Below are 12967 nucleotides of genomic sequence, written 5' to 3' on the forward strand. Positions count from 1 at the left end.
ACGGCACTAAAGTGGCTGGTCTTGAGGATGGGACCTGCCTATCTAGGGACAATTTGAAACACCCTCTAAGTGCATGACTGCCAATCACCCATTTCAAGAGCTCTGCAAAAGATCTGGCTATATGGGAGAGTGGCTAGAAAAAAGCCCCATCAAAGCACATCTGTGGTAAATGTATTAAAGAGCAATTTTTACAAATCAACAATATTCAACGACGTTGACAGCTAAATTTAAAATGGCCACGTGTTTAAATTTAGCTGTCAAAGTCGCTGAATATCGTAGATTTCCAAAAATCGCCCTTTAATATGTCTACCCTCTGAAGTTTACCTCAAAACATCAGAGTAACCCAGCTAAAATTTTGGATAAGGTTTTGTGCTCAGATGCTGCAAAAGTTGAGCTTTTTGGCCCCAATTCCAAACATTACGTGTGGCACAAATCTATCACTGTCCATTCCTCAGCAAACACCATTCCAGCAGTGAAGTATGGGAGTAGAAGCATCATGTTGTGAGGATGGTTTTCCTCAGTGGGGACTGGGCATCTTGTTAAAATTGAAGGACGGATGAATATTGCAAATTACAGGGAGATACTGCAAGATTACCCGCTTATTACAGTAAGAGAGCCCTCATGTACCTTCTTCCATTGTATCTGTACACTTCAGAGGCAGACTCTTCTGCCTGCCTCTCCTATTTCCTGGACTATGACCTGCTGCCCGGGTGGGACGCATACTGTTGGTGGGGGCAGAACGGATTTGTAGATCAGTGTCTGGTCCCAAGGAAGGGCATGCCTGTGTTAAATACATATACATCTCTTTGTAATTAAATATTGAAGACTGGAAAGATTGGTAATTAATGTATAACAAGTAAGTGATGGAAGCCATGTGAATATAATTTTCACACTGATGCACCTATCTTACAGCCAATGATGTGTATGTTGTCCTTGGCTGTGACCTTGCACAGACACCAGTAGCATCAAGCTGTAATGTTTGCGTACATTTAGTAATGAGAACTGTCGCTCTGCAGGTGTAGACGATGGTGAGGACATCCCACGGGAGATGCTAATAGGCATTTACGAGCGCATCCGTAAGCGTGAACTCAAGACGAATGAAGATCACGTCTCCCAAGTTCAGAAGGTTGAAAAACTTATTGTAGGCAAGAAACCGGTAAGTTATTGAAAGTTATTTATTTGCCTTAGCAGTACATAGTAATAGTAACCAAAAGTGATGTGATTGAAAAGTATATATTTTAATGGACTGTTCCCTTTGATTGAGAAAGGGTATTCCATTTAAAGTGTCATTTAAAAGTTTGTGTAGGGGCATACCGCTCAACATTGTCCTGCAAGTAATCAGGACAACATAAGCACTCCATGGTCACACCATGTTGAGTTCATTCCATGCCCCCCAAAGCACTAGGCTGCCCCCAACCCTCCTCCAGTCCCCTTAACAAAAGTTTTGACACATGCACCAGTGGCAGGTGCTCGTGGTACCTGCTCATCATGGTGATGTCAAGCCCACCTAGATGGGGGCAGTTGGGAGGTAGGTAGAGAATGAGTGCTCTATCTTTCATTATTTTATCTCATCTTACTGGAAGACTATGTAGCAGTGCCGTACAAGTCATTATATTTTGCCCTGTAATACATTTTAAATAGTGGAAACATCCTGATTTTACTCAACACAATTTAATTTCAGTACAATTTGACTTTAATTAGACAAATATTGTTTAGAATAGGGTCATGATTAGATGTCAGTATATTATTTCCACAATATTACGTGGCTAATAAAATATTTTATATTGTTTTCGAATCCATTTTGAAAAGGTTGAGTGTTATATGACGTTATAATGTACTATGCTCACTATAGACACGTCTCTAAATCAAGAGGTTTCTCAACTCCCAAACGATATTTACCAATTCCACATCCTTTACTGCTGTAGAGTGCATCATCCTATGTATTAACCAACCTTCCAGTGGTCACTACCTAGTAGCTGTGTTCCCGCTGTGTGTTGCTGGTTTTCTCAGTTCTTTACAGCATGTGATACAGTCTTACTTCAGTGTGTTGTAACTGTTGTAGCACAACTAATACGCGCTCTTATATTGTGATTCCCATGAAATCTTGTTACAAACATTTCACACTATCCTCTCAAACGCAATGTAAGTCCCCTCAACACTGCGCCAGAAAGTCTTGCTATACCTGGATAAAGTGATGGCCTTTGTTACGGTCATGTTTTTTACCTGTTCAAGCAGTTCACTTGTTTGTGTTATTTCCCTTTTAATACATGAGAGTTTAGAACTGTGTAATATTTCTAATGATCAGTATCTCCACCTATTAAAGAAATATAGTTATGTGGTCATTTACTTCTTCCATATTATTGCTACATCTGGTCATTTCACAGTGTAGGTGAGATTTTTATTGTCATTTATATTGCACCTACATATTAAAAAGCTCTTTACAGAGAATAATTAACCAATGACATCAGAGATGACCTCTTCCTGGGGCTCCATACTTAGGGTGGAAACCTGAATCCATTTACTGCAGCAAAATTAGCCAGGAAGTTGGCTAAAGTTGGGGTGTTTTTTCGAGAAACCTACAGACCAGATTTGGAAATACCATGGTCTTGTTCCTCACAGCTAGAGATTACCAATGGAATTCACCAGTTCCCTAAAAAAAATAACAAATATGAGTTCTCAGTCTGAAAAGTAGTAGAGCAATATAGTCAAACTTGTTCATTTCTTACATGTGTCGTTAAGAGTTTTTGAGATTAGTGTTTTCTCGTCCAATCCTTCATAACGTTTGTTGGAGTTATTTAGCAGAGTTATTTGTGTTGTCACTGTATATTCTGTGTTTACCATGTTTTTACTGCTAATTAATTTATGTGTGTCTTTTTACTGTAGATCGGATCCCTACACCATGGACTTGGCTGTGTAGGTATTCGTTTCCTTAACACTTCCTAGTTAATCTTCTCTAGAACTCATTTAATGTCTCTCAGTTCTGTTCCTGCATCCTCACATACTTGAATTTGTAGCTTTCACGCCAACGTTCCGCATCTGTGCACCTGCAAACCACCACCTAGAACACAGATCTATAATCTCATCATTGTTTGGCCAAGAGCATGCTAAATAAGTAGTGAAGGAGATAAGAAAAAATGTGTAGACACAGAGTTCTATTAATAATTACAAATGCGCAGTAAGAACACAAAATAAGTTACATTTTGAGGTTATACCGGGTTCTATCTAAAATGTATTAATATATGTCAGGTAAAGCTGGCAAAAGGCACCTTTGGAAGGAACAATACAGAATTTCATACCTCAGCCAGGGAACATCTCGCCTATATGGGTCAGTGAGCATGTGTATGCAAACACATCTACTTGCAACCCCATTAAAAAACTGCAATATTAATGCATTTTTAAATTCAAGAAATGAATGAATTTTTATGCCGAGATCAAGCAGTATTTTGCAGGCATAGAATGACACGTATCTGATTAGAAATAATTATTCCCCAAAGCAATAGCTATGCTTTGTATAGACTAAGAGCTTTTATTGAGCGTTACTGTATATCAATATACAAAATATCTTAGATGATTATATATTATTAGATGATGTATGATAGTTATCAATAAAAATAATTATATATATATATAATTACATAATTTTTATTTTGGTATGTTACAGTGACATTGTTTGTCCTCTGGGCCTTAGTAATGTCACTGACACTGATTTGTAATGAATTGATAGGCTCCATGCTCAAGAATGGATGCCTCCACTGTAGTTTTGGATGGGTCTATGTACCTTGTAAGCAACAATCTTACCACGCCAAAGCGATGTATTCTTTAGATGTTATAAAGAAATGTTGAAATGTCTATACAGTGTGAGAGAGTGTAGTGTCTTGCTGTAAACTCTAGGTGTAAATTCGCTATTACAGCTGCGAGAATTATTTCACAAACTACTGAACAATACGAACATTAAAACCATGCTGTTCCCCTTTACTTATATTAAATTCAATTATACCATTCAAACGGGTGCTTCTGTTGTTAGTGAATGATGTTTTAATGTTGTTTTGAATGTACACCTCTTCCAGGTCCTCAGATACCCTGTTTAGTACATATGAATGTTGTGTTTTGTATCTATGTATTTTGTGCTGTGTGACTCCCCTTGACATTCAGTATCGAGTACTAATGTATGCAATATACAGATGGAATTTACATTTGTGTTTCTACAGTTAGCCACATGTGTGGGCATCTGTTAATTTGTCCTTTGTTACTCTAGATCTGTGGTCAAACTGGCCACATGCAAGGAGAGCCATGTTACATTGATCTAATGTTTTTGTCCAGTGGGCTGAAAAACAGATCTCAAAGGGCCTTTTGTTAGCTGTTGAAAACCATGCATGGGCTGATTCATCCATTGGCCAACAGAATTTAAGATGATAGTTTACACCTGTCAATTTCGGACAAACGTGTTCAAAGCCACCACATTGCTAGAAACAAAGTAGCTAGTGACTAGCTATAGGCTACGCACACACAGCCCTTCTCAGTGTCTTTGAGTAGTGTTCTTCCATTTACAAGTCAAAAAGAAGTAATTGTCCTCTATGAGGACGTGCAAAAAGAATGTTGTAATTGACTTTGACTGTTAAAAATACACTTGTCCGTCTTTTTTTATGGCCAGCACTAATTACAGCATTACAGGTGCATTCCTCATACAGGACAGTAGGTGCAATTTGACTCCTGCCCTGAGCTACATTCAGGAAGCAGCTGGGCGGAGCGGAAAGTTAGTGTATAAGAACACTGAGACATACCGTGTGTATGCAGTCTCACAGCTGGTTGGCTATGGCAAGGATTGCTTTAATGTATTTGTGTTGCACTAAATAAACAGAATGGAGATATCGCTGGAATACATCACATAATTGAGACTTTTCTATGGGGAATGAAGAGAAGTACTCCCATTACTCAGTAACTCTTTTTTGTGAAGTTATTTCACCTCAAGCGCTGAAGAACCAAAAGAGAGAAGACAAGGCTATGAGACCAATGAGACCAATTTCATCCAGTTTTCGAGGACAGCTAATAATGATATTCCTATGCAGAACTTACTGATTATCATTTGATTTTGTGGGTAAAACAAGTACAGATAACCTTTAGCTAAAGTAAAATCTTTGCTGCCTGTGGGAGTATCATGGATGACGTACTTGAATAACTTTCTGGTGGTTGACCATTTACGATAAAGTGATTTAAGAGATAATCTACATTGACTATATATATATATATATATATATATATATATATATATATTATATACACCTCCTCCTGTACTGTGACAGTTTGATGTGCAACATACAATGTGTCTTCCTATAGGTCCTCTCTTTACCACACCGAAGACTGGTCTGTTACTGTCGTCTCTTTGAAGTCCCTGATCCAAACAAACCGCAGAAGCTTGGTTTACATCAGAGAGAAATCTTCCTGTTCAACGACCTGCTAGTGGTATGTATTGGATTAAAATGAGTTTATCAGAGGAAATGTCAGTTTCAGGCATAATTTAGTTAGGGTATTTTATTATTAATATTGTTTGCCAGTAGCGCTCGAGAAAAGAGCCGCGCGTTCGCATTATTATGATGGAAAGAAACGGCAGAGGAATCATGTGACATATTATTTATACAGCTCGCAGCATTCCGCAACTGCTAAAAGTTTTATCACCATCACTTTGGTGCTTTCATCCCTTTCCTGAAAATAGATTTAGAGATCAAAGAGATGCCTCTTCGTCTTAATCTATACACTTACGACAGACTCATGCTGCCGGCATTGCAAATATAGCTTTGTAAATGCTGCAGATAAATAGAAAAGGCAGGAGACTGTGCCGTCTATTTATATAATAGGGAAAATCCCTAAATCCTGCAAAAATTATTTCACCAGATTCAGGGATTCTCCCCCTTTGTGAATCCCTCCCTGTCCGCCAAAGCTTTCCAAGTACAAGTATCACCGCGGTCCTCCTAGCTTGTTTTACCATCAGACAAAAATGCTTTCTTAATTAAATAAAGCATTTTTTTTCTACCTTTTTCTATTTTTCATTTATTTTTAGCCTTCTTATTTTATTTCTTAAATCTGGAAAGACGCAGTTTCAGACATTGAGCATTACTAGTGGCATTTACTTGTTGTAATTATATCAATGTAAGATTAATCGTGTTACCTGTACTGAGTAATTATCAATATGTATATAAAACATCACTTTGGTAAATTTAGCTAATGGTACTTTTGATTAGGGTCAGAGCAGATGTTTGTTATTATGTGTCATCTCCTGGTTGTTGTTTTGTGCCCAAACGCATAGTAAAAGCAGCACAGATTATTTAAGGAGTGAGTGTATGGATCTTGTATGAGACAATGGCCTGCTCACTTGTGCGATTATTTTAATCAGGACACAATGTAGCTGAGGCAGTGTCACAATATGTGGTAAGCAGGAAGCCACAGACTGAGAATTGGATAGTGGAAGGAGCAGTGACCTCCAAACAGCACATTTTAGTAGTTTGAGATTGTGGTGTCAAACACATCTTTATATGAAACAGAATTGATAAATCCAACTTGTTTATTTGTTATATCATGTGTCATCTACTCCTTTACTGGCTGTCTTCCAGGGGTATGTTACACAAATTAAATGAAGGAGACATAATAACAGATATATTAATGATAACATAAGTGATCTGTGACACGTTGCTGTTACAACTTCATTTTGACTGTTTCATTAGTTTTGGCAGAAACAATGTGTTCTGTGAAGACACTGGTTATCATCATCATCATTTATTTATATAGCGCCAGCAAATTCCGTAGCGCTTTACAATTGGGAACAAACATTTATAAGACACTACTGGGTAATACATGCAGACAGATAGGTAAGAGGACTCTGCTCGCAAGTCTACAATCTATGGGATATAAAATCTCTCTTACAAAAAATAATGTCAGAATAATTCTGGGTAGGAGACTGAGGCAACATCAGACTTTCCAGCTGTCACTGAACTACATACAAGGTATCTGGTGTGAACACATTGCCTGTTGCTGGACTAAAGACTTTTTGAGTGATAACAGGCGAGCAGGTTAATAAATCCTTTCAGGTGGCTGTCAAGTCATGGACTCTTTGGAATTTATCAGCTCTCTCCAAAGTAGCTCAATGGATTATGTGATAGGACACATCCTTATCAGACAGAGCAGTACTGGACATAGAGGTTTTATAGAGTAATTCTGGCTAGAGATTCTGACCACTAAATGTAACAGCGGTATATGCTCTGACGACGTGGTACACGCCATGCTGGAAGCTAGGACCTATTATGTCACAGCACATGTCACATTGCTCACTAATGTAGGTATGAGTTGTTGATAAGAATTTATGGGGCTGATTTCAGTCTGAGATTATCTGTAGTCCAAGAGCTGTTTCCTCAAGTAACACTAATTGTACCATTATCTTTAACATTCCAGGTAACAAAAATCTTCCAAAAGAAAAAAAACTCTGTAACCTACAGCTTCAGACAGTCATTTTCCCTGTACGGAATGCAAGTCATCCTGTTTGAAAATCAGTGTAAGTGTTATAGTGGCTCCGGCGGGTTGTAGATGGGCAGAATACATTTTTAGAGCGATCTGATTCTGAATAGAATACTAACATTATCCCAATATTTGTTTACTATTACTGTAGTATGCCAGTGTATAATACAATCTGATAAATGCAAAGCACACAAATATATCTAAGCACGTAATTGTTTATTTCAGTCTTCAGTTCATTTGCATTATACTGAAAAGAAAAAGAAAATTTTTCGTCATTTGTTTCACTAAGAATGCAAATAAATGGTATAAGGATTAATGTAGGGCTCTGTTGACACGTGCATGAACATTGTTTGTAAATAGCCACAGTGCTGTATTTTATCTTAGAAAGGTAAAATCACAATGGGAATTAATATTTAAACTATATGAAGTTTGTGTGTAAATACCAGAGAAAGATGTGCTGAGACAGGCCTGGCCAACCTGTGGCTCTCCAGGTGTTGTAAAACTACAAGTCCCAAAATACCTTGCCAACGCTGGACTGGCTATCTGCTGGCAAAGCATGCTGGGGCTTGTAGTTAAACAACACCTGGAGAGCCAGAAGTTGGCCAGGCCTGTGCTGGGGGAAGAGAGGATTGTTGCACTCCCTCTGCCTCCGTTTATATTTGACCTTCTTTCTTGCTCCTGGAAGACACTTCCCATCTGCAGCCATGCGTTTACAGAGGACCATGTCTGGCTTAACACCTGGGGGTATATTTACTAAACTGCGGGTTTGAAAAAGTGGAGATGTTGCCTATGGCAACCAATCAGATTCTAGCTGTCATTTTGTAGAATGCACTAAATAAATAAAAGCTAGAATCTGATTGGTTGCCATAGGCAACATCTCTACTTTTTCAAACCCGCCGTTTAGTAAATCTAGCCAGCCCCTGGTTTACTTTGTGCCTAGTGCACTATGCATGTGTACAATATAGACAGCATTTTCCTACTCTTCCTTCTCTCAGGAGAAAGCATACCATATACGTCAATATGATGACTGCCTGAGAGGCCTATATCACCACTCGCAAGCTGGAGGAAGTCAACAGCTTAGATTGAGTATAGTGTATAATACAGGACTCCTGTACCTGTTACACTAGGCACAATAGAAAACAGGTGTTAAGTCAGATGTGACAGGCTGTCTTTAATTACTTAATTAAATGGCCATTCCTAACATAATTAGGTTCATTAACAATACATTGTACTAGTCATTTAGAGAGTATACCCATCACAGTGGTCTAGTTATATCATATTTGTCATTTGCTTATACTTGGTGCTGTTTTAATTGCAGTTATTTATGCATTAATGTAGATTGCAATAATGTTGTCCTTGCTCAGCACCCTTAAAAACACTATAATATTGGAATGGGACACCTTATTGTTCAGATATGCAAAATAAGTCATCTTATGACTTGTTAATAGAGTGCATCCTTACTTAAGTACTTGTTAATGGCCGAGCTTGTAAGATGTGCAGCCCATGAGCTAATAGTCCTGACAGAGCTCAAATGACCAATGGGCTGTATTTCATTTGCTGTGTTCCTCAGAACAATGACCTTGGCACCTGTTAGCTGAGGACTAGGCTGAGCGTTGTAGCCTCTGTGCACAGTGGTTTGTGGCAAAGACAATTTAGTTTGGGCTCCATGCCCTTAATTCTGCTGTTCTGCCGCTGATGATACCTGTTTTGTGGGTTGGGATGACAATGATGGAGCAGACTCATTTTCCCCCAAGACAAATGATGTATCAACTGTGGGCTTAATGATTAATTTTTCATTTGGAGGCAGCATTGCATGTTTCAGCTGAGATGGAGCTGCAAGTTGTACAGGATAGAATATCCGAGAAATGTTTTATTGTTTTCAGCTAATTTTAGACCTTTATCAAATGATGAATTCTTCCCGGGAAGGGTAGGCGTATGCTTCCATATTGACTAATGCCAATTGTTTTCTTAGAATATCAGAGCAAATATCATGTAGATTTATCAGTATATTTAATACTAAGTACAGGTGGTACAGTATGTGATAACAATAGAAGAAAGGAGATTTTCTTTATCACCTGACCTGTTATATTGGTACTGGACTGGCTTAGGGAAATAAGAATTTGTGTTTGACCTGGTCTGCACACAGTACAAGGGTGAGTACAGTGCCCGGTAAGTGCACAATTATAAATAGGCATAGTGCACTCTAGGAACAGTACAAGGGTGAGTACAGCCCAGTAAGTGCAGCATTATAAATAGACACAGTGCACTCTAGCAACAGTACAAGGTTGAGTACAGTGCCCGGTAAAGGCAGCATTATAAATAGGCATAGTCCACTCTAGGAACAGTACAAGGGTGAGTACAGCCCAGTAAGTGCAGCATTATAAATAGACACAGTGCACTCTAGCAACAGTACAAGGTTGAGTACAGTGCCCGGTAAAGGCAGCATTATATATAAGCACAGCGCACTCTAGAAACAGTCCAAGGTTGAGTACAGTGCCCGGTAAGTGCAGCATTATAAATAGGCACAGTGCACTCTAGCAACAGTACAAGGTTGAGTACAGTGCCCGGTAAAGGCAGCATTATATATAAGCACAGCGCACTCTAGGAACAGTCCAAGGTTGAGTACAGTGCCTGGTAAGTGCAGCATTATAAATAGGCACAGTGCACTCTAGCAACAGTACAAGGGTGAGTACAGTGCCCGGTAAGTGCAGCATTATAAATAAGCACAGTGCACGCTGACACCAGGGATAGCTTAGTCTTGTGCTAGTAAACTGTAGAAATAGCAGTATGGAAAAAAGGAATGTATTATACAATGATCAATGTGTGTGAAAAAATAGGAAAAAGCTAAATCCACTATACCTGTCACTGGTAGAGGAACCCATGTCAGTCACAATCGGAACGTGTAGAAGTTTCCATCTCCTGTCCATTCTCAAATTGGTCCATGAAATGTTGTGGTTTATTTCTTGCCCCAGGAATCTCTCTGTTAATCTTTCCCAGCCTGGAAGCTAATGCAGCAATCTGACTTACACCTTCTGGACAGTTTTCTGTAAGACTGGTCTTAACCACATAAGTGTCCCTATGCCATTGTACAGGCACATGAGGTACTACTGCCAGGGCTTGTGACATATATAGGCAGGTGAAGCAGAGAAACACCGGGTTCCTGTAGCTGATATACTTAGGCGCAGAAACCACCAGTATAGAGAGGAAGTAGTTGCCAGGCAACTGTTGGGTCTCTGACCTCTGGTTGTTGAAGCATGGCTACTATAACATTGAGATGAATCCTGAAGAAGCCTGAAGTGTGAGTGCAGTAAATGTTTCTGGAAATGTCAGGTTACGCTACAATCCTAAACATTATTCACAAAAGCTGCAGCGGGGTCTCTGCAAAATGTTTCTGCAGTCTGTTAGACCACAGATATCACATTCGTCTGGCAGGCAAAGGGATCTCAGGGTAGTACACAGTAGTATTCCTCAATAGGCCTTGCTATTATTATATTCTAATTCACTGTCACAATGCTTACATTCATATTCTTGTCCATGCTCATAACTATTATATGTTGTTTGTGACCTTGGTGTAGCACAAATGACCCACTATCCCTGTTTATTTTGCACAACACGGAGTCCCTGGTCTCTCTTGAATAGAGAATTATCTCCGCCTTTCAGATTATTCATGAGACTATGTTAATTATGTTCCCGTTCTATCTCTCTTTTGGGATGTTGAAGTCAGGGTGACACTATAAGCTATTATTATAGGTCAATTGGTGCCTCTTGTGTATATACTACAGACCAGACATGAGCAACATTTTCAAAACCAATCCACTCAGCATCTACTGAATGGGGAAGCAAAAGCAGGACGTGAAGATTACAGTTTCCTTGTAGCCATAGACAATAAAAGCAGATTTGAGGAGTTGCCGTTTCTCCAAAAGGCTCATGAATTACACAGGACAGAGTACATGAACTGAAGAGGATCCCTGATCATAAATACTGTTTGGGTGTTTTGTGGCTTTATAATAGAAGCAGACCAGTGGTTTAGGCAGCCCACATAACCAGCAGAACACAGCGCCTACAGGGACCCATAACTCCTCTCAGCCAGTTCTTAACTTTCCTGTACCCAGGACAGAAATAAAGATACCTGGAGGGAGTTCAATTAGCCGCAATGTTCCTCCAAACATCGTGGCTGTGGACTTTTTGTGGTACTATGGTACCTTAACATCGCAGATTTCTCCTCGTGCCCCTATGGTTATATCACCACGGAGTGCCTTTGAGACGTTCTGGAGACACTGCCCCCTGGAGTCCTAACTCCACACTAAACTTGAGAAACAGCGGTGATAAATAGCAGTCTGGAGCACATGCACCAGTCATGGCTTACATCACTGCCACCAGCATATCTCCATGGCATAATACTACCTGAGACTCATGCATTCAACCTCTGGTCTTCCTAACACAATACTAATATTGGGGTGGGATGGGAAAAGAGCTTTTGTGTCGTATTCCCCGTCCTTCTGGGCCCACTATCACACAGGGCCGCTGTGCCACTTACTGTACAGGGTAATATGTCCAGCCTTGGTATGGAGGCAGAAATAAACATGGAAATAGGTGGCACTGACACTATGGAGGGATGTATAGTAGTGACAATGTATGCCACCTTAGGCCGGACATTGGGCCAAATGCCAGGACAGCTATAGCTAATACAACTCATTTATCTAACTTATCCAATAAAATGTCGCTGAGTAAGTCTATCTGTACACAGCACAGTGACAATATACTTCAACTTTATTATGGTGCACATCTATTATATTTTATGTCAATAAATCAAAAATAAAATTACATTAAACACCCCAACAATATAAACTGGTACTGAGAATTGCACCCAGCATACAGAATAAGAGATAAGATCTGTACATATAGCGTAAGAACAGATATTGAGAATTGCACCCAGCATACAGAATAAGAGATAAGGGGCATCATTCATTAAGGAAAATAAAGCAAAAAAATGAGTAACTTTGAACCTTGGCAAAACCATGTTGTTTTGGAGGGGGGGGGGGGTAAATTTAAAATGTGGGGACAGATTTATAGTTGGGGTAGGGCATGTTCTAATTAAACTTTTAATGTCAGTGTAAAAATAAAGCGATCAAGTATTTGTGTCCTACATTATAAATAGCCAGTATTTTCCTTATGTGCAAAATAATAAACTCATTTGCACCCCTTGCATTGTCACATGGTTAAGATTTGTATATATAGTGTTGAAATAGATACTGAGAATTGCACCCTGCATACAGAAAAAAGGGATAAGATCTGTATATATAGCGTAAGAACAGATATTGAGAATTGCACCCAGCACACAGAAAACGGGATAAGATCTGTATATATAGTGAAAGAAAAGATACTGAGAATTGCATCTAGCAAATGGAATAAGGGGTAATATATGTATATATAGTGTAAGAACAGATAATGAGAATTGCACCCA

The 12967-nt window shown here is 39.2% G+C and overlaps 1 protein-coding gene across 15 annotated transcripts in view; it reads left to right on the forward strand.

Annotated features, from left to right (window-relative positions):
- The window catches only part of IQSEC1 (IQ motif and Sec7 domain ArfGEF 1), a 492717-nt gene that overhangs the window by 468474 nt on the left and 11276 nt on the right, over positions 1 to 12967 (forward strand). For 13 of the 15 annotated variants that reach the window (XM_075183135.1, XM_075183134.1, XM_075183120.1 and 10 more), the window contains 4 exons: positions 1017 to 1156; positions 2884 to 2913; positions 5335 to 5460; positions 7441 to 7540. In XM_075183135.1, coding sequence (XP_075039236.1) covers positions 1017 to 1156; positions 2884 to 2913; positions 5335 to 5460; positions 7441 to 7540 — 396 coding nt within the window. The remainder of the gene's footprint in view (positions 1 to 1016; positions 1157 to 2883; positions 2914 to 5334; positions 5461 to 7440; positions 7541 to 12967) is intronic. The other 2 variants (XM_075183122.1, XM_075183123.1) reach the window with 1 other exon arrangement.

The sequence above is a fragment of the Mixophyes fleayi genome, chromosome 8, assembly GCF_038048845.1.
Source record: "Mixophyes fleayi isolate aMixFle1 chromosome 8, aMixFle1.hap1, whole genome shotgun sequence".
In the NCBI taxonomy this organism is placed as follows: Eukaryota; Metazoa; Chordata; class Amphibia; order Anura; family Limnodynastidae; genus Mixophyes; species Mixophyes fleayi.